The sequence below is a fragment of the Anomaloglossus baeobatrachus genome, unplaced genomic scaffold (assembly GCF_048569485.1).
Source record: "Anomaloglossus baeobatrachus isolate aAnoBae1 unplaced genomic scaffold, aAnoBae1.hap1 Scaffold_956, whole genome shotgun sequence".
NCBI lineage: Eukaryota > Metazoa > Chordata > Amphibia > Anura > Aromobatidae > Anomaloglossus > Anomaloglossus baeobatrachus.
Genome location: NW_027445356.1, coordinates 10,265 through 32,470, shown reverse-complemented (window position 1 = coordinate 32,470; position 22,206 = coordinate 10,265). Strand labels below are relative to the sequence as shown.

Sequence of the window (22,206 nt, the reverse complement as noted above, 5' to 3'; positions counted from 1 at the left end):
GGGCCGGAGCACTAAACGTGACATGATGGAGGAGCTCTGCAGACGCCACTGACAGCATTTCTCTTTCTGTTTCTAGTCTGGTTCCAGCGAGGAAGCGACTCGTAAAAGTGAGTATCCACAGTACCTGGTGTGCTGGGGGGGAGGGGGCGTGTTACCTGGTGTGCTGGGGGGGGGGGGGGCGTGTTACCTGCTGTGCTGGGGGGGAGGGGGCGTGTTACCTGCTGTGCTGGGGGGGAGGGGGCGTGTTACCTGCTGTGCTGGGGGCGAGGAGGCGTGTTTACCTGCTGTGCGGGGGGCGAGGGGGTGTGTTACCTGCTGTGCTGGGGGCGAGGGGGCATGTTACCTGCTGTGCTGGGGGGAGGGGGCATGTTACCTGCTGTGCTGGGGGGGGAGGGGGCATGTTACCTGCTGTGCTGGGGGGGGAGGGGGCATGTTATCTGCTGTGCTGGGGGGGGGAGGGGGCATGTTACCTGCTGTGCTGGGGGGGGGAGGGGGCATGTTATCTGCTGTGCTGGGGGGGGGAGGGGGCATGTTATCTGCTGTGCTGGGGGCGAAGGGGCGTATTACCTGCTGTGCTGGGGGGGGAGGGGGCGTGTTACCTGCTGTGCTGGGGGGCGTGTTACCTGCTGTGCTGGGGGGCGTGTTACCTGCTGTGCTGGGGGGCGTGTTACCTGCTGTGCTGGGGGGCGTGTTACCTGCTGTGCTGGGGGGCGTGTTACCTGCTGTGCTGGGGGGCGTGTTACCTGCTGTGCTGGGGGGCGAGGGGGCGTGTTACCTGCTGTGCTGGGGGGCGAAGGGGCGTGTTACCTGCTGTGCTGGGGGGCGAAGGGGCGTGTTACCTGCTGTGCTGGGGGGCGTTACCTGCTGTGCTGGGGGCGAAGGGGCGTGTTACCTGCTGTGCTGGGGGGGGAGGGGGCGTGTTACCTGCTGTGCTGGGGGGGGGAGGGGGCGTGTTACCTGCTGTGCTGGGGGGGGAGGGGGCGTGTTACCTGCTGTGCTGGGGGGGGAGGGGGCGTGTTACCTGCTGTGCTGGGGGTGAGGGGGCGTGTTACCTGCTGTGCTGGGGGGGAGGGGGCGTGTTACCTGTTGTGCTGGGGGGGGAGGGGGCGTGTTACCTGCTGTGCTGGGGGGCGTGTTACCTGCTGTGCTGGGGGGGGAGGGGGCGTGTTACCTGCTGTGCTGGGGGGCGTGTTACCTGCTGTGCTGGGGGGGAGGGGGCGTGTTACCTGCTGTGCTGGGGGGCGTGTTACCTGCTGTGCTGGGGGGCGTGTTACCTGCTGTGCTGGGGGGCGTGTTACCTGCTGTGCTGGGGGGGCGAGGGGGGCGTGTTACCTGCTGTGCTGGGGGGCGAAGGGGCGTGTTACCTGCTGTGCTGGGGGGGCGTTACCTGCTGTGCTGGGGGCGAAGGGGCGTGTTACCTGCTGTGCTGGGGGGGGGAGGGGGCGTGTTACCTGCTGTGCTGGGGGGGGGAGGGGGGCGTGTTACCTGCTGTGCTGGGGGGGGGAGGGGGCGTGTTACCTGCTGTGCTGGGGGGGGAGGGGGGCGTGTTACCTGCTGTGCTGGGGGGCGAGGGGGCGTGTTACCTGCTGTGCTGGGGGGGCGAAGGGGCGTGTTACCTGCTGTGCTGGGGGGCGAAGGGGCGTGTTACCTGCTGTGCTGGGGGGCGAAGGGGCGTGTTACCTGCTGTGCTGGGGCGAAGGGGCGTGTTACCTGCTGTGCTGGGGGGGGAGGGGGCGTGTTACCTGCTGTGCTGGGGGGGGAGGGGGCGTGTTACCTGCTGTGCTGGGGGGGAGGGGGGCGTGTTACCTGCTGTGCTGGGGGGGAGGGGGCGTGTTACCTGCTGTGCTGGGGGGGGAGGGGGCGTGTTACCTGCTGTGCTGGGGGGAGGGGGCGTGTTACCTGCTGTGCTGGGGGGGAGGGGGGCGTGTTACCTGCTGTGCTGGGGGGGGGAGGGGGGCGTGTTACCTGCTGTGCTGGGGGGGGAGGGGGCGTGTTACCTGCTGTGCTGGGGGGGAGGGGGCGTGTTACCTGCTGTGCTGGGGGGGGAGGGGGCGTGTTACCTGCTGTGCTGGGGGGGAGGGGGCGTGTTACCTGCTGTGCTGGGGGGGAGGGGGCGTGTTACCTGCTGTGCTGGGGGGGGAGGGGGCGTGTTACCTGCTGTGCTGGGGGGCGTGTTACCTGCTGTGCTGGGGGGCGTGTTACCTGCTGTGCTGGGGGGGCGAGGGGGCGTGTTACCTGCTGTGCTGGGGGGCGAGGGGGGCGTGTTACCTGCTGTGCTGGGGGGCGAAGGGGCGTGTTACCTGCTGTGCTGGGGGGGGGGGAGGGGGCGTGTTACCTGCTGTGCTGGGGGGGGAGGGGGCGTGTTACCTGCTGTGCTGGGGGGGGAGGGGGGCGTGTTACCTGCTGTGCTGGGGGGGGAGGGGGGCGTGTTACCTGCTGTGCTGGGGGGGGAGGGGGCGTGTTACCTGCTGTGCTGGGGGGCGAGGGGGGCGTGTTACCTGCTGTGCTGGGGGGCGAAGGGGCGTGTTACCTGCTGTGCTGGGGGGCGAAGGGGCGTGTTACCTGCTGTGCTGGGGGGCGTTACCTGCTGTGCTGGGGGCGAAGGGGCGTGTTACCTGCTGTGCTGGGGGGGGAGGGGGGCGTGTTACCTGCTGTGCTGGGGGGGGAGGGGGCGTGTTACCTGCTGTGCTGGGGGGGGGAGGGGGGCGTGTTACCTGCTGTGCTGGGGGGGAGGGGGCGTGTTACCTGCTGTGCTGGGGGGGGGAGGGGGGCGTGTTACCTGCTGTGCTGGGGGGGGAGGGGGGCGTGTTACCTGCTGTGCTGGGGGGGAGGGGGTGTGTTACCTGCTGTGCTGGGGGGGGAGGGGGCGTGTTACCTGCTGTGCTGGGGGGGGGAGGGGGCGTGTTACCTGCTGTGCTGGGGGGGGAGGGGGCGTGTTACCTGCTGTGCTGGGGGGGAGGGGGCGTGTTACCTGCTGTGCTGGGGGGGGAGGGGGCGTGTTACCTGCTGTGCTGAGGGGCGAAGGGGCGTGTTACCTGCTGTGCTGGGGGGCGTGTTACCTGGTGTGCTGGGGGCGAAGGGGCGTGTTACCTGCTGTGCTGGGGGGCGTGTTACCTGGTGTGCTGGGGGGCGAAGGGGCGTGTTACCTGCTGTGCTGGGGGGGAGGGGGCGTGTTACCTGCTGTGCTGGGGGGGGAGGGGGCGTGTTACCTGCTGTGCTGGGGGGGGAGGGGGCGTGTTACCTGCTGTGCTGGGGGGGGGGGGGGCGTGTTACCTGCTGTGCTGGGGGGGAGGGGGCGTGTTACCTGCTGTGCTGGGGGGCGAAGGGGCGTGTTACCTGCTGTGCTGGGGGGCGTGTTACCTGCTGTGCTGGGGGCGAAGGGGCGTGTTACCTGCTGTGCTGGGGGGGAGGGGGCGTGTTACCTGCTGTGCTGGGGGGGGAGGGGGCGTGTTACCTGCTGTGCTGGGGGGGGAGGGGGCGTGTTACCTGCTGTGCTGGGGGGGGGAGGGGGCGTGTTACCTGCTGTGCTGGGGGGGAGGGGGCGTGTTACCTGCTGTGCTGGGGGGGGGAAGGGGCGTGTTACCTGCTGTGCTGGGGGGCGAAGGGGCGTGTTACCTGCTGTGCTGGGGGGCTTGTTACCTGCTGTGCTGGGGGCGAAGGGGCATGTTACCTGCTGTGCTGGGGGGGGAGGGGGCGTGTTACCTGCTGTGCTGGGGGGGGAGAGGGCGTGTTACCTGCTGTGCTGGAGGGGCGAGGGGGGCGTGTTACCTGCTGTGCTGGGGGCGAGGGGCGTGTTACCTGCTGTGCTGGGGGCGAGGGGCGTGTTACCTGCTGTGCTGGGGGGGGAGGGGGCGTGTTACCTGCTGTGCTGGGGGGCGAAGGGGCGTGTTACCTGCTGTGCTGGGGGGCGTGTTACCTGCTGTGCTGGGGGGGGAGGGGGCGTGTTATCTGCTGTGCTGGGGGCGAAGGGGCGTGTTACCTGCTGTGCTGGGGGGGGAGGGGGCGTGTTACCTGCTGTGCTGGGGGGGTGAGGGGGCGTGTTACCTGCTGTGCTGGGGGGGAGGGGGCGTGTTACCTGCTGTGCTGGGGGGGGGAAGGGGCGTGTTACCTGCTGTGCTGGGGGGGAGGGGGCGTGTTACCTGCTGTGCTGGGGGGGGGGAAGGGGCGTGTTACCTGCTGTGCTGGGGGGGCGTGTTACCTGCTGTGCTGGGGGGGGAGGGGGCGTGTTATCTGCTGTGCTGGGGGGGAGGGGGGCGTGTTACCTGCTGTGCTGGGGGGGGAGGGGGCGTGTTACCTGCTGTGCTGGGGGGGGAGGGGGGCGTGTTACCTGCTGTGCTGGGGGGGAGGGGGCGTGTTACCTGCTGTGCTGGGGGGGGGAAGGGGCGTGTTACCTGCTGTGCTGGGGGGGGGGAGGGGGCGTGTTACCTGCTGTGCTGGGGGCGAGGGGCGGTACCACCAGAGTTTGCAGCATGTGATGGTCTGTCGGCTCCACAGAACAAGCTCTTCCCACAAGCCATCTCCTATCTGCAGAGGACGTTCCAGGTGCGGAGACCCAGCAGCTCCATCCTGCTCAGCCGGTGCGTATGTGTGCGTCCTGCTGGGCGGGTTGCGTGTGTGTGTCCTACAGGTTTTTCCCTTCGCTTTCTATATAGACACATCTGCAGGTTTTTCCCTCCTCTCTCTATACAGACACATCTGCAGGTTTTTCCCTCCACTCTCTATACAGACACATCTGCAGGTTTTTCCCTCCTCTCTCTATACAGACACATCTGCAGGTTTTTCCCTTCTTCGCTTTCTATATAGACACATCTGCAGGTTTTTCCCTCCTCTCTCTATACAGACACATCTGCAGGTTTTTCCCTCCACTCTCTATACAGACACATCTGCAGGTTTTTCCCTCCACTCTCTATGCAGACACATCTGCAGGTAATTTGGTATTATCTTCATTTAAATTGTTTTCAATGAAAAAAAAAAAAAATTTGTCATAAAGCCAAATTGTATATAATTCCACACCAAACATAAAAAGGGGGTGGACAAAAGTATTGGCACTGTGTGAATAATCCTGTGCTGCTTCTGTAATTTGTGTAATAACAGCGCCTGTAACTTACCTGTGGCACCTAACAGGTGCTGGCAATAATAAATCACACTTGCAGCCGGTGACATGGAGTAAAGTTGCCTCCGCCTCTGTCCTGTGTCCTTGTGTGCACCACATTGAGCATGGAGAAAAGAAAGACCAAAGAACTGTCTGAGGACTGAGAATCCAGATTGTGAGGAAGCATGAGCAATCTCAAGGCTACAAGTCCATCTCCAAAGACCTGAAAGTTCCTGTGTCTACGGTGCGCAGTGCCATCAAGAAGTGTAAAGCCCATGGCACTGTGGTAACCTCCCTAGATGTGGAAGGGAAAGAAAAATTGACGAGAGATTTCACCGCAAGATTGTGCGGATGGTGGATAAAGAACCTCGACTAACATCCAAACAAGTTCAAGCTGCCCAGCAGTCCGAGGGTACAACAGTGTCACCCGTACTATCCGTCGGCGTCTGAATGAAAAGGACTGTATGGTAGGATACCCAGGAAGACCCCACTTTCCCTTTCGCCCATGACAGCACCACCTGAGAGATAGGTTCCGCTGTCATGGGCTTCTGAAAATCCCATTACCGGTAAGTAATTAAGATTTTCTTACCCCAAGATATAAAAAAGCCAGGCTGGAGTTTGCCAAAACTTACCTGAGAAAGCCTAAAACGTTTTGGAAGAATGTTCTCTGGTCAGATGAGACAAAAGTAGAGCTTTTTGGGAAAAACCATCAACATAGTTTACAGGAAAAAAAGACATTCAAAGAGAAAGAACACTGTCCCTACAGTCAAACATGGCGGAGGTTCCCTGATGTTTTGGGGTTGCTTTGCTGCCTCTGGCACTGGACTGCTTGACCGTGTGCATGGCAATTATGAAGTCTGAAGACTACCAACATATTTTGCAGCATAATGTAGGGCCCAGTGTGAGAAAGCTGGGTCTCCCTCAGAGGTCATGGGTCTTCAGCAGGACAATGACCCAAAACACACTTCAAAAAGCACTAGAAAATGGTTTGAATAGAAAGCACTGGAGACTACTAAAGTGGCCAGCAATGAGTCCAGACCTGAATCCCATAGAAGACCTGTGAAAAGAGGCCCTTTGGGGAAAGCAAAAGAATTCGTAGAGTATCTCAATTTACTGCTACCCATTCAAATAAAACTATCCAATATTTAGACCTACAAATTAGTTTGAATGAAACAGGGAGGATTAAAACATCCATACACTTTAAACCCGTTGATGTAAACAGTTATTTAAAATACAACAGTGGACACCTACCAAGATGGATCCGGAACATCCCATACGGACAGTATAGAAGGATAAGAAAAAATTGTACAGGATACCCTAAAAAATTGTTACAAGACGCCTACAAAAAACAAATCCCCTCACCCAGGAAATATGCATACAACCAAAACAAGTGAATACCCTAAACCATGATGAAAAAAATCAAACTATCCAAATGGAGTCTAGTCACTACCTACTGTCAACCTCTAGGACCCATATCGAAAAACTACTCCAATAAATATTTGTTTATATTAAAAGGTGATCCTATACGATCAGACCATATACCCCATAGACCCATCATCATCTATAAGGAAAATAGGAATTCAGGTAATATGGTCGCACCCAGCAACACCTCTCTAAAATCATCAGTAGTCAGGGTTGACAACCCAAATCAATGGGGATGTTACCCATGTCAAACACCAAAATGCCTATGCTGCCAGGTGATCACGAGCAAAAACCTTTACCTCCAGGACCACAGGAGAAACCTTTATAATAAAACAAATTTAATTGTCACTCTACATATGTAGTCTATTTGTTGGAGTGCCCCTGTGGTGCCCAATATGTAGGTCGTACAATACAAGAAATGCATGCACGACTAAATCAACACCGACACAACATAAAAATAGGCTACTCATTACATAGTGTTTCAAGACATTACAATAATGTGCACAATAGGGACCCCAAAATGACACTCACCATCATAGACTCTATTTGTAATAAAGATCCACAATCACTAACCAAACTTATCAAAAAAGAAAGCTATTGGATCTTCAAATTGGGTCCACTAACTCCAGAAGGACACAACCTAATGTTAGATAATGTTGCCAAACAGTAACATGGCAAGGTTCACCTGATAGAGTTCTATGTGAGCGTATGTGTGTGTGTGTGTGTGTGTGTGTGTGTGTGTGTATATATATATATATATATATATATGTATGTATGTATGTATGTATGTATGTATGTATGTGTGTGTGTATATATAATGTATATGTATGTATGTGTGTGTGTGTGTGTATGTATGTATATATATATATATATATATAGATATATATATATATATAGATATAGATAGATATCTATATAATATGTGTATGTATATGTTTATGGGCCCACGTGTGTATGGACATCAGATTAACTGGATTCTAAACAAGAAAATTGCTATATATATATATATATATATATATATATATATATATATATATAATAAAAAACAAATATAATAAATAAAACAAACTAATAAATAAGAAATAAAAAATAAACTACCGATCTAATAATGGGTTTTTAAAAATTGATAAGTAAAATCTCACTGAAGAAATAATCTAAAATAATCTAAAAAAGGCCCCCTAACTGAAAGATTGTAGTACTACTGTGACATCCATCAAGCTAAATGAAAACTCCTGGAAACGCCCTATATTATAAAGACTTCACTAACAGTAATTCTTATGAAACCGTAAAATGGTAAATCCTACTTTAATGAATATAGTTCCATTTATTTATTTATGAAATGGTTATATAGATATCGCTTTTTAGATAATATCCCATGCTTTTAATAAGGTTTTATTTGATTCTTGATTCACTATAAAAGTTTTTAGCGTTTAAAGGGTTAAATAACCTGATTTTACGACACACCCATGAGTCTCACTTGTGGGGTTTGTTTTATTTTACCTATAAATTTAATGTGTGTGAAGTGCTCGTTACACCTGAGGATGGCGAGTGTATCTTGCTGAAACGCGTTGTTTAATACAAGAGCTTTATGTTATTAATAATAAAGCTAATCATCATACAAGACCAAAGATCTATTACTCGCGCTCACAAAGACCGGAATCTTCTTTTTCCTATAGAAGACCTGTGGAGAGATCTCACAATGGCAGAGAAGGCCCCTTCACATCTCAGGGATCTGGAGCAGTTTCCAAAGAAGAATGGTCTAAAATTCCCGCAGAGCATTGTAAGAAGCTCATTGATGGAACCGGAAGCGGAAGCGGTTGTGCGCAGTTATTCTGGCTAAAGGTTGTGCAAGCAAGTATTAGGCTAAGGGTGCCAATACTTTTTGTCTGGCTCATTTTTTGGAGTTTTGTGTGGAATGATCAATGATTTGATTTTTGTTTCATTCTCTTTTTTTCATTGCAAGCAAAATAAATGAAGATAATAACCAAAGAATGTGTGACTGCAATCATTTTCAGGAAGAAACTGAGTATTATCTGACAGAATTGCAGGGGTGCCAATACTTTTGGCCAGCACTGTGTGTGTGTGTGTGTGTGTGTGTGTGTGTGTGTGTATATGTGTGTATGTATGTATGTATGTATGTATGTATGTGTGTGTGTATATATATAATATATATATATATATATATATATATATATATATATATATATATATATATATATTACTGTACTAACCGCACCTCCTGTGGTTTATGTACTGGATATAAGTCTACACGCTCTTGTCAAGTAAAATGAGCCTGACTAGAAGAATCCGTTCAGAACTTTCGCCCTTCAGTGTCGCTGATAATCAGCACAAATCCATTCAGAAACTGAAATTAATTTTGAAGAAGAAAAAAAAACAACCAACAATCTCCAGTCCTGTGGTTGCATAAGTGTTCACACCCTCTTATTGTTGGAGCTGTGCTTGTGCCCCCATGCTACACAGTATCCGAGCTCGGCCGCCATCATTTACAGCCATTCTGATTAACCCTTTGCTGTTCTAGAAGGATTTTCCTGACCTTTTCTGGTCCATAAACAGCTGACAACGCAGCAGAGGATCTCACTGTGGAAAGTGATCAGTCAGGAAAAGGTAGAACACATTTCACCAGCATTAGATCCACCAAGGACCCTGTGAGGATGTCTGAAGAAGGGGATGAAATTTGGCACCACAGCGATGGCACCGACAACTGGACACTCCTCAAATACTGAGGAAAAGACAAGACAATGGGTCTTGGAGGCAGCAAGAGGCGACAACAACATTAAAGGAGCTGCAGAAATGTCTGACCGGTCCTGGTGGTGTCCTCATGTGATGTCCCGTATTCTTCCTATGTCTGGCCTGTGGGGGAGAGGACAACATCCAGGCCGAGTGCTGCCCACACCTCCATCACATCTTACAAAAGCCTGCAGGGAACGTGTCTGACGAGACCGAGGGGAAAAGTCCCCACCACACATCCCCAGAAGACCCCCTCCCCATAGTGCAGCCTGGTGGAGGCAGCATTGTGCTTGGGGGCAGATTATCAGCAGCTGGATCTGGGGCTTTAGGCACAGGGACGTCACCAGAGCGTTAGTTTCGGGTGCGAGGATTATCCTCCTTTATTACTTGTAATTGTTGGAAGCAGATTCTGGGCGACATTATCAGAGGGAAAGTGCTGAAATGATTCTTCCTTGTAAGATTATTTACATGACGATCCAGGGGCTGCACAGTCCCGTGGACCTGCTATATCCACTGTGTATTATTCTGTACTGACCCCCCGGGGTATATACTTTATATTCCTCTGCAGACAGTGTGTGAAGAATCAGTATGTGAGGAGGACGGCGGATGCCCGGAGATTCTGCCATGAAGGTTGTGCTGAGCACACGCGGTGTGGACCAGTCATCGTCCCAGAGGATCATCTGCAGGTAGTGATGTGCTGCAGCGGTCTGGCGGATGATTTATACCTAGATCTCCGCAGTATGGTGGGGTACAGGCTCATTATCGGATGTTGCTGCCCCAGGGGCTGCGGATGGATGATATCCGTCATCCGGATTCCTGCACAAACGCTGACTGATGAGCGCTGCTCTGCAGGTCTCTATCTTCGGTGCCTCTGATCACCATTATTATTTCCCGCTGTGATTCAGCAATGTCTGCTGTGCCGCAACAAGTACTGTGGGACATCAGGACCCCCGGACAGTGGAGGGGTGCGAGATGCCGACTTCATCCTCTATGTGAGCGCCATCACCACCGAGAGATGCAGCCAGGAGAATATTGTGGCATACGCCGCCTACTGCCAGCTGGAAGCAGAAATGGACAGGTAACAGCAGCCATTAACGGGAGCGAGAAAGTAGTATACGGAGGCGCTGCACATACCCGCCCATACAGAGCAATGACGCCTCATGGTACCGTGTTCATTATCAGCAGTGTGATCCCTTCAGTATGTACAGGACCAGGCAGAAGTTTGTATTCCCCTCCCCCCATTCATATAATAGTTTCCACCCTATTCTGTTGTGCACATTCTAGATTAAGACTTAAAGCGGCAAAATCACGAAGGACACAGAGAAATGAGTAAAGAAACGTGAGAGCAAAGCAGAATGTTACCCCTCAAGCTCCTCATGTGCCCCCGTTACTCAGCTTTATACCCCATTTTCTCTCAAGCAGCATCTTCAGGTCAACGCCAGGAATAGCTCTGAAGATCGGGTCGCCTCGTCCAGAGATCATTTGTGGAATCACTGGACATCAGAAAGGGTTTGTGGCCATCTGGAGATTGCAGTGTTGGTGCGCAGCTCCATACAGCTGAGCCTATTCCACAACAGTTCTAAGCCAGAATATGGCAAGAAGGCCTGAACTAAGAGAGGCCACATCCATCATTACTGCAAGACATTAAGGTCAGTCATCCAGAAAATAACTGGAACCTTGAAGGTATCCTTAATTCCAATCATCAAAACTATCAATTGTTATGAAACTGATGAAAACCGCCTCTAGAAAAGACAACCAAGAATGACCTCTGCTGCAGAGGATAAGTTCATCAGAGTTACAAGCCTTAATACCAGCTGTCATAAATGATGCACAGACAGAAAATTGCGAGGAGCGACATTTATGGTCGAATTGCTGCAAAGAAGCTGCTAATGAGGACTGCAAACAAGAGACTTGTATGGACCAAGGAGAGGATGGAGGCTGCGTCAGAGGACACGGCCTCCACTATCACCCGCTTTAATCAATGGAGATGGGATAGGATGAGTGAGACACAGTGAAGGCAAAGCGGCCGACAAGAGATCGGATTCTCCGGGAACTGATACACGACTGACGACTGATGGAGATGAGGGGGGCACCGCCATCATCAGAGTAACGGGGGCAGCGGAGGAATCTGAGAGGTAACACCATATGGCCTATGTCACACACTGCTCTTGTTTAAAGATTTCTTCCTTTCTCCCTTCCCTGGTTTTGCTGCCTTCAGTCTGAATCTAGACGGTGCACTTTCCAGTAATAACAAGAAAACCACTGCATGAACACGGGGGTCTGGAGGCTTCTATGTAATCCTTTCTCAATCAGACCATTCTCTTCCATCTTTGTTCTTGTAGACCCATTGCTGGATATGCCAACCTGTGCCCCAACATGATCTCCACCCAGCCTCAGGAGTTTGCGGGCATGTTATCCACCGTGAAACACGAGATCATCCACGCTCTGGTATGTAGCTCCACCTCAGTGGCCTTATGACCTAAGTGTCTATTCTCCAGATGACGTCCCATAAATCCAGCCAGATTTTCCAGAGGTTTCCTGGCCGAGGCCAGTGTGTGTGTGTGTGTGTGTGTGTGTGTGTGTGTGTGTGTGTACGCTGCCGAGGCCAGTGTGTGTGTGTGTGTGTGCGCGCGCGCTGCCGAGGCCAGTGTGTGTGTGTGTGTGTGTGTGTGCGCGCGCGCGCACACTGCCGAGGCTGGGGGGTATGCTGCCGAGGTCAGGGGGCGGCCTCATTGTGTATGTATGTTTGCGCCCCTCCGTTGTGTATGTATGGTTGCGTCTCGTTGCGGTGATATACGCGGGATGTGATTTCTGGTTTCCTCTTCCCAGGGCTTTTCCGCCGGACTCTTTGCTCTGTACTATGGTGATGACGGGCAGCCGCTGACCCCAAGGAACTCGAATGGTCTGCCGGTCTTCAATGAGAGGTGAGCGCCATCCTGCCTCGCTTGTGCTGCCTGACTTGTACGCGGTATTACACACTCCCTCTATTGCAGCCTCGGTGTTTACCAGTGGGGAGAGAAGGTGGTCCGCACTGTGACCAGGACCTGGGAGGTCCGAGGAGCCAGAATGGTCCAGCACGATGTCCAGCTGCTGGTCACCCCGAGGGTCACGGTGAGTCCGGCACCGACCGTAGCGATGACACAGGAGCCGCAGTCCACGGGGCACCGGAGAGATGTCCGGCGTGGTCTCTGTCCTATAGCAGGAGACTATAGACTGTAGGAGTGAATGGGATTAAGATTCATTGTAGGGATCAGGTCTCCAGACACTGACGAGCCGGGTCCCCGCCTGCTGGATTGTTATATTCTATGTTCTGTACAAGATTTTAGCAATGGACGTCACGCCTGCGCCTCTGTGACCGGCATTTAGAGAGAGGCTTTGTAAAATGCCAGTCCCGAACCCTTATGGTGGCCTATGTCCCCTGGTAGTGATAGGACCCTGCCGGTGACCTCTGTCCTCTGGTGGTGACTGGACACTGCCTGTGGCCCCCGCCCTCTGGTGGTGACGGGACCCTGCCTGTGGCCCCCGCCCTCTGGTGGTGACGGGACCCTGCCTGTGGCCCCCGCCCTCTGGTGGTGACGGGACCCTGCCTGTGGCCCCCGCCCTCTGGTGGTGACGGGACCCTGGCTGTGGCCCCCGCCTTCTGGTGGTGACGTGACCCTGGCTGTGGCCTCTGCCCCCTGGTGGTGACGAGACCCTGGCTGTGGCCTCTGCCCCCTGGTGGTGACGAGACCCTGGCTGTGGCCTCTGCCCCCTGGTGGTGACGGGACCCTGGCTGTGGCTCCCGCCCTCTGGTGGTGACGGGACCCTGCCTGTGAACCCTACCCTCTGGTGGTGACGGGACCCTGCCTGTGAACCCCACCCTCTGGTGGTGACGGGACCCTGCCTGTGGCCCCTGCCCTCTGGTGGTGACAGGACCCTGGCTGTGGCCCCTGCTCTCTGGTGGTGACAGGACCCTGGCTGTGGCCCCCGCTCTCTGGTGGTGACAGGACCCTGCTGACCCTTTCCCAGTCTACACAGCCAAGTTGAAGATCTGCTAACTAGCTTCTTTCTTCTTTAGACCCGCCATTGTCTGCTGCTCCTCTCAGCCCCTTTGTACTCTCGTTTTGTGTTTCAGGAGGAGGTGCGCAACCACTTTGACTGCCCGATGCTAGAGGGAATGGAGCTGGAGAACCAGGGCGGTATCGGGACCGAGCTGAACCACTGGGAGAAGCGGCTGCTGGAGGTGCAGGCGGGGGGATGCGGGCAGGTGGGGGTGTGCAGGTGGGTGTGTGGTGTAGAATGTGCTGGCTGGAGGTGCAAACAGGAGGTATGGGTTGAAGTGGGCAGAAGGTTTGGGGGGGTGTGGGTAAGGGGGTGTGGGGTGGGCATCTGGGTTTTTCTGTATAGAACTCTCCAATCTGTGGCTCCTCTTATATGATAACTCCCAGCAGGCAGGCGGCCGGCGCTCTCTGGGCATGTTGGGAGTTGTGGAGGGTCTTGGGTTGGGACTGGCGGCTTTAGTTTTTTTTTTCCTGCTTGTTAATTCACCCTCTGCATTGCCTCACCACAGAATGAAGCCATGACCGGCTCCCACACGCAGAACAGGGTCTTCTCCCGGATCACCCTGGCGCTGATGGAGGACACTGGGTGAGCAGTGAAGATGCGCGGGGCTCTTCGGCTGACTTAAGGGGGCCATACATTTTCAGTGATGCAATCTAATTATGCATCTACCTTAACCCCGTCTGCATCCAAATCATGAGTCATTTGTTAGTAGCATGCATACTATTCTATACAGCCCAGAGAAATGACACGGATCTGCATAGAAAATATGGTTTAATTACGGAAGTCCACAAACATTTAAAAGAAATCAGTTGGCTAGGGGCCAATAATACGTAACACGTCTCCTATTGGGCAATACCGTAAAATAGCTTATTCTGTGATATAAGTATACTGTAATGTACAGTGTATTTCCTCATTTACATTAAGCTATGTCAGCATGATTTACTTGTCACATAAGTCCAGTCTGTCCGAGTCTTATGATGTCTGAGTGCCGATATAGGTGTGGTACAGGTCAAGCACTATCTGAAATCCTGGTTTTTGGATATCTTCATATAACTCTTAATACTCATAATAGTTCATAATCATGTCCATTACACCACAAGCTGGGATCCCGCTGATTGCACCGGCCGCAGCGCCCAGGTTCTGGGCACAAGGTGCATCTTCCTTGGGGAACTATCCAGAGTCCTCTGTTCACCTGTAGAGGCCCGCTTGGCCTCCGCTGAGGTGGTATCCGTTAGCATGCCCGTCACTTTTACTCTATGGCTTTGTCCAGCATTCTGCCCTTTCCCAGTAGATGTACTGTATATTAGTTGTCTCTGGTTGGTGGAGCGTCGTTAGTCGGCGGGCCGTCTCTGGTAGGCGGTCGTCTTTGGACGTCTCCTATCATTGGTCAGGAGCGGCAGTTACCGTGGACGTGGCTGAGGCTGCTCTTGGCATACGTCACCTCCACGCCTTCATTGTGATAGTTCGGCGTGGGGGACGGACACCTCTGTACGGAGCGGTACAGCCGCCTACACTATTCCTTACAGCCATAATGTCCCAGACCGGCTGTGCAGAAGATGTGACCTCCGCCACGGCTGGAGTGCAGACACCCGTGGATGGTGAGGAGGGGTGTGTGCGTCGATGGCTCGCCTGGCTGGCACTACATGAGCCCGGCAGTCTCTGCTTACACTGATGTTCTAATTCTTCTCAGCTGGTACCGGGCGAATTACAGCATGGCGCAGAAACTGGACTGGGGCCGCGGGAAAGGATGCGACTTTGCAATGAAAAGCTGCAAGTTCTGGATTGATCAGCAGAGCAGAAAGTAAGACCCGAGCCATGCGCACAGTCTCCGTATCATGTACACAGTGTATGTAACACGTCTGTGCACAGGAAGAAGAACGTCAGCCCCTTCTGTGACGCCCTCCGCAGCAACCCGCTAAGGCTGACCTGCCGGCAGGACCAGAGGGCGGTGGCCATATGTAACCTGCAGAGATTCCCCCGGAGCCTCCCCCAGGAATACCAGGTATCTGCCAGAGTCCACCTCCTGGTCCGGGCAATGTATGGGCTCCGAATACTTGGGGAAGGCCGTTCATACAACGTGTGCTCGTCACCGTCCACAGCGCAGCAGATTGGGGGGTATTATATGTCCGGGTCTGTGTAGCACTCTTCATATCGAATAGCGAAATCACGTGGTTATGGCTAATGGCACCGCTACATGTCTGCGGCCAATGGCGCTGTGGCTGGGGGCTCACACGGCCAGCTACGTGTTATCGTCCTATCAGGTGTTACGGGATGGGTCGCGTATCTTTTATTTCTCGAAGTCTTGTCTTTGATCCTGATCTCTTATTTTGTTCCCTCAGTATTTCGACCACATCCCCGGGGTCCTGCAGGAAGACCTCTCCTTCTACGGGGGAGCCGTGGAGATCGCCGACTTCTGCCCGTTTACCCAGGAGTTCAGCTGGCATTTGAGCGGAGAATACCAGAGAAGCTCGGACTGCACCTTGTCCCAGAACCAGCCGGGTCCGTCAGAAGCATCGGGGTGACACAGACACATGGGTGGGATCCTGGAGGGTCTGACCATTGGGGCGCCAGGCTGTAGGGCAGGAGGGTGATTTCCTGGGAGTCTGATCACTGTGTGATACATAAGGGGGAAGACATGACAGTATTTGCTCGGGTTTCTCCTGTCCGGTGTGAGGCTGTGTGCACACGATGCGTTTTTTACCGCGGAAACGCTGCGTTTTGAACCGCAGCGTTTCAGTGGCAAATTGCATGCGTTCAGCTTTCCCAGCAAAGTGTATGGGAAAGCTGAAAAATCAGTGCACATGCTGCGTTTCTTTCCGCAGCGTTTTGGATGCCAAAAATCGGTGCGGAAAGAAAAGCAGCATGTCACTTCTTTTGTGCGTTGTGGCTGCGTTCTCTCCCCCATTGAAATCAATGATGTGGGGTCAGAACGCAGCCACAACGCATGGACCTGCTTTTTTGTTGCGGTCCGCGGCCTTTGTCGGCACGCCAGAACGCAGGCATTTACCTGGAAGTGAGGTCAAGAGGCTTCCTGTTGACCTCACTTCCTGGCAAAGCCCCCGGTGTCTCCAAAGTGCCCGCCCCGACCCCCGACCCCCCTCCCGAAAATCCAACATGGCCGCGCGCACAGTAGCGCACCGGCCGCCCTGCTCCTATGATTTCTGTCGCATGTGCAATAACACATGCGACAGAAAACTGTTCCCCAGGCCCTGCCCGGTCACCCCAATTCCCCCCGGTGTCATACATACCTGTCCGGTCGCAGCGCTGATCCCCCGCGGCCCCCTCCTCCTCCTCCTCCTTCAGTGCACGCTGGCCGGTCACATGTGCAGAGCAGCTGACAGCCAGCACAGTGTTCAGTGTGAGCTGTGCTGGCTGCTCGCTCTCTGCAGCTGTGACCCGGGGAGAGTGGGTGCAGATTTTTGCACCCACTCTCCTCAAATGGAGGGTCTGCCCTCCTAGAAAATGGGGGATACGTTTCCTGAACGTGCCCCCATATTCTAGAAGGTCCAGAGGCGACGTGGGACATCCATATGGATTTCTGCGGACCCATTTTTTTTTATTAAATTGGAGAACAAGGGAATGATTTGGGGAGTGTTTTTTCTAATAAAACATTTTTTGTTGTCTTTTTTTGCTTTTGCTTACTGTCAATTAGTTATGTCGGGTGTCTGATAGACACCGTGACATCACTAATTGCTGGGCTTGATGCCAGGTGACATTACACATCTGGTATCAACCCCATTTATTACCCCGTTAGCCAACGCACCAGGGCGCGGGATGAGTTGGGGCGAAGCGCCAGGATTGGCGCATCTAATGGATGCGCCACTTCTGGGGCGGCTGCGGCCTGCTATTTTTAGGCTGGGAAGAGTCCAATAACCATGGCTCTTCCCACCCTGAGAATACCAGACCCCAGCTGTCAGCTTCACCTTGGCTGGTGATCTAATTTGGGGGGACCCCATGTTATTTTTTTTTTTATTCTTTATTTATAAATAAAAAAAAAAACATGGGGAGCCCTCCAAATTGATCACCAGCCAAGATGAAGCTGCCAGCTGTGGTTTGCAGGCTACAGCTGTCTGCTTTACCCTGACTGGCTATCAAAAATAGGGGGGACCCCACGCCATTTTTTTCATTTTTTTTTTTTTTTTTTTTTTATTGGATAAATACTAAGCTAGGCACCCTTTAGTGCCACATGAAAGGTACTAAAGGTGCCAGCTTAGAATATGCTGGCGGGGGTAGGACGTTCTATATATTTGACATCCCTTCATCCATTGACGCTTTTTAGGCTGTGTGTCCACAATCAGGGTTTGCAGCGTTATGGGCGCTGAGTGTTTTCCCTGCGTCCATAACGCTGCGTTGTGCAGTAGAAGCACAGTGGAAGGATTTTTGGAGATCCCATGCCCACTGTGCTTCTTTTCTCCGCAGCATAAACTGACCGGTAGCGTGGCTTCCCGAGCCTCAGCATGTCAATTTATGCTGCGGAGACGAGTGTTCTCTGCAGGTAGTATAGAGCTCCACAGCAGCCTGAACCCAAATCGTGGGCATGGGCAGCTGCAGGAAGGCTGACACTGTGTACTAGACGCCGTGTCGCTGGATCATGGCCACATAGCCTTAGGCCCCTTTCACACGTCAGTGATTCTGGGACGTTTGTGCTTTTTTTTAAACGTACCAGAATCACTGACATACGCAGACCCATTATAATGAATGGGTCTGCTCACACATCAGTGATTTTTCACTGCACGTGTCTCCATGCGGCGTACCCGCGTGTGCGTGATTGCCGCACGGAGACATGTCCATTTTTTTCTGGCATCACTGATGTCCCACGGACCACGCAGTGGTGTGATCCGTGAAACACGTGCCAGAAAAAAACGTGCTTTTAAAATAAAAAACATTTTAACTCACCCGGCTCCAGCGATGTCCTCTGCAGCCCGTCCTCCCTGTTCCTTCTGTGCCGGCTCATTATTGTCGCGCATATTCATGATGCACGACACAGCCAACCCGGAACCAGCTGCTGCGGGGGTCAGCGCCGGCCGGATGCTGCACCGCGGGAGCGATCAGCACCATGGAGAGCGGGAGCGGGCGCAGGTGAGTTAATCTCTAAGTGCAATCACGGGCCACGGAGAACGGAGCCCGGATTGCACTTAGGCAACCCACGTGTGCCGTGATTCACGGCACACGGAGGGACATGTGCGTGTTTTACACGCCAGTGAAAAACGTCAGTGTTTTCACTGACGTGTGAAACGGGCCTAAAAGTGAGAATATTGTTGCTACAGCAACATTTTGGGTGAAGTAGCTGTGGATTCAAAATGCTTAATATACTCCTGAATAAAATCCTTGATGGGTGCAGATTCCAAAATGGGGTCACTTGTGGGGGTTTTCTGACGTATAGGTACCTAAGGGGCTTGGTGCGCGAAGTTTATTTCAACTTTTCCAAAATTCAAATGGTGCTCCTTCCATTCCAAGCCCTCCCATTTATCCAAACAGAATGTGGAGAAGGAAATGACATCACAGGTTTTTTTTTCCAAAGGTCTGTGTTCAACCAACTTTATTATCACTGACAAGTCTTAAAAAACGCACCTAAAAAAACGCATGAAAAACGCATGAAAAACGCATGAAAAACGCATGAAAAACGCATGAAAAACGCATGCGTTTTCGATGCGTTGTTTCTCAAAAAGCATTGTTTACAATTCTCCCCTCTGCCAGAGGGTGCGTTTTTTTTCCGCGCGGAAAAAAAAGCAACGTGTGCACATACCCTTAAGGTCCCGGATTCATGCAGAGCTGCCGCTGCCGTCCTCTGAATCGCCCTGTGCTGTCCTCTGATCTTCTGATCTTTGCGGTCGCTGACTGTCCGGTTACAGCCAATGTGACTGGGATGTTACATGTGTAGGAACGGATCGCACCTCATTGCCCTGTGACCAGGCTGCAGGGCCGGCTCCGGCCTTCTGTACTACTACTCCCATCTGACGGTGGTTTTCTGTATGTTCCAGCTGAATCCAGGAACTATGGAGCGGAGCGCTACGGGCCGGAGTCCGCCTGCGTGGAGCAGAGATCGGCCTTTGTGATGGAGCAGTGCACAAAAAAGCTGAGTTACCCGGACTGGGGCAGCGGCTGCTATCAGGTAAGGTACTGTCCGTCCTAAGCTGCGGGGGTCCGATCAGGGACGTGTGATTTACTGGAGGTCCGTCACCTCTCATCCCACAGGTGAGCTGTGCCCCGGATGGCCTGCGCGTCTGGCTGGAGGACAGCCCCTACCTGTGCAGCCGGGCCGGGCAGGTGATCGCCGTCAGCACCCAGATCAGCGGCTGGTATTATGAGGGGAAGCTCGTCTGCCCCTCCTGCTGGGACTTCTGTGACGCCTGTCCTCCAGAACGGGATCCTCCCCCAGACAACCGGACGAGGGCTGCCCCTGTAGGTAAGGTACAAAGTGCAGGTAATCTGGCGATCTATAGGGGCCATGTTCACACCTGAGAACAGGTGAGAAACCAGCAAAGCCGACTAAGTACAGAGCTGCTGGACCCCGCTGCCCCGGCCAGCGTCCACTCCTGTGATCCCCGGGCCGGAGACTTGCAGCCGCATGTCACACTGATCACAGTCATAACTGTGCGGTCTGGCACGTGTGTGTAGATTAGGACGGGGGATCTGCAGGAACTGCACCCGGGCTGAGGTCTCGTGTCTTCTCTTCTCAGATCTCTGCTCCCGCTCATCTAACCTGGTGGTCACCCTGTGGCTTCTGATGCTGAACCTGCTCCCCCTGCTGGCAGGGCTGTACCTGTGCGTGTACAAGTGACCACACTGCTGCACTTTATATGTACTGTTGTGTGGACGCGGCTCGTGCTGGACGTGGATGACCTCTCGGGGGGCAGAGCCGCCTCCACCCTAATCAGCATTAGCACTTTACACCCCAGTCTAAGGCCCAGAGCGGCGGAGGCCAGGCCGCACCTCAGGATTGCCATGTACTGAGTACCCGAAATCCCCGGATACATCCCCACATAAGGCCATTGTGTATCATTGTGCTAAGTCTGTGCTGGCCCTGTCCCCGAGGAGCAGCGCCCCGTACCCACCACTGGGCGAGTTGTTGCACTTTTTCTAGCTCTACAGGAGGAGCGTTTTTGCAGCTTTCTTTCTTTCATATTTTGACCTCTGTTTACTGTTAGTGGATATAAAAAGACTGAAAAAGCAGAAGACGAGGTGTTTCCTGCACTGGACAGCAAGCAGAGGTCTCGCCAGGGAGGAGAAATCAAAATTCAAAGTCTGTTACAAAATCCCACAGCTTTTCATTAGACTGGGCGCTGGCCCTTTAAGGGCTTATTAATGTACAGTACAAGGAGCTGCGGGCGGGGGTCTGGCGATCTGGGAGCCCCCCACTGACTATCTCATGACGTGAGATTACTGCAATGTCTGATTCTCTGCATCAGTCACATTATTAGATGAAAAATGATTTACATGTTAAAGGGCCGGCACGCTGCAAAACTGCATTCATTTACTGCAATTTACCACAGTGTGGAATTTGGCAATGAACCTATTTCACCTGTTGCAGCCAACCCCCCACCCCCATTCCCCCGTATCTTAAACTGCTGACTCTTCCCCTCCCCGCCGCCCGGTCTGTAGGTGAAATGTCTGCCGTTTGTGCTGTTTTGTTCTTCGTATGTTGATGGTTTCGCCGCTTGTTTTTGGCGCATGTGCACAGCGCCGAGGATCCCAGGGTAAATAATGCAATGTTCTACCTCAGCTGCCCCTCGCCCAGCAGTGTTATCATAGGGTTCTTTCACTGGCTAGCTCTTCATTTCTGAGTGACCCCCGGGTGTGACAAGCGCGCTGCCGCCAGGAGCTCGGGCAATGTCACCATGTCCTGGGGGGTCAGTGACTGGAGGTGATCGATCTCCGTGCACTCCCCCCTGACACTTGTTATCCTATGCAGAGGCAGAAGATAATGGTCAGGGGCGGCGGTAAGAGCAGGCACAGTCATGTCCAGACTGCACCTTTTGTATTATCATCTCTCACTGTCTTTCTTGAATCTTTGGATTATGTGCTGGTGATTCCTCCCACCGGGGGAGATCCTGACAAAGCCGCTCCTGGTGTCACTCCCTTAGCGGCCAGCAGGGCACAGAGCGCCGTCCCGTGTGATGGGTGGAGGGCCACCGGCAGGGCCTGGAACGCCGTCCCATGTGATGGGTGGAGGGCCACCGGCAGGGCCTGGAACGCCGTCCCATGTGATGGGCAGAGGGCTGATTGTTATCTGCAGCTGATATTTATTGTAACTGAGACTATTTTAAATTTGTCAATAAAATGTCAGACCCCGCACACTTGTCTTGTGCTCAGCCGCCGTCTGCTCTGCTCCTGCAATGGCCTCCATATACAGTGTGTCCACTCATATCATGTCCACCGCCATTAACTTTTTTCTCTCTCGTTCCGTATCGAGATAAAAATGCTAACTTCATTGTTTTCCACCAGGTGGCGCTATAGGTGGTTTCATTGCGTAGCGCATGGCTACTTTACTATACCTAGACACCACTTCTATGCCTATAGCTGCCGCCGTTCTCAAGTTAATGGCGGTGGACAGGATATGGGTGGACACACTGTATGTAAGGTGGGGAAATGCATTGCTACATCTAGCGGAGGGAAGAAGAAACCTATGGAAAGGAGTTAAAACCTCGCCAAGTCCTGATGCTACCACAGGGGTGACGGGACCGGCGCTGTACTCGCTGCTCCTTTGATGACCTCTCATATTGTCGGGGCTGAATGTTGTGTGCACCCAGTGCTGCTAGTCTCAGCTGCCGTCGCCGCACTCTGTCCTCATAGAAATCCATGGAGGGAGAGTGTCAACACCGTGTTGTAGGCAGCAGATTCCTGCCACATCAGATGCTGAAAGCACAATCCTCAACCCTGAAACTGGTGGAATAATGGGAATC

General features: G+C 53.4%; 1 protein-coding gene across 1 annotated transcript; it reads left to right on the top strand.

Moving 5' to 3' along the window:
* Window positions 1-76: 76 nt before the first annotated feature.
* LOC142289551 (leishmanolysin-like peptidase) lies at window positions 77-21,617 on the top strand (the record flags this gene model as incomplete). Its single annotated transcript, XM_075333596.1, has 15 exons — window positions 77-107; window positions 4,495-4,577; window positions 9,831-9,948; window positions 10,168-10,340; window positions 11,605-11,710; window positions 12,092-12,186; window positions 12,256-12,373; window positions 13,377-13,484; window positions 13,812-13,888; window positions 14,994-15,104; window positions 15,173-15,305; window positions 15,643-15,802; window positions 19,285-19,415; window positions 19,499-19,709; window positions 19,984-21,617. Coding segments are annotated over 15 exons (1,756 nt in total), but the record flags the coding sequence as incomplete, so codon positions are not given.
* Window positions 21,618-22,206: the final 589 nt, after the last annotated feature.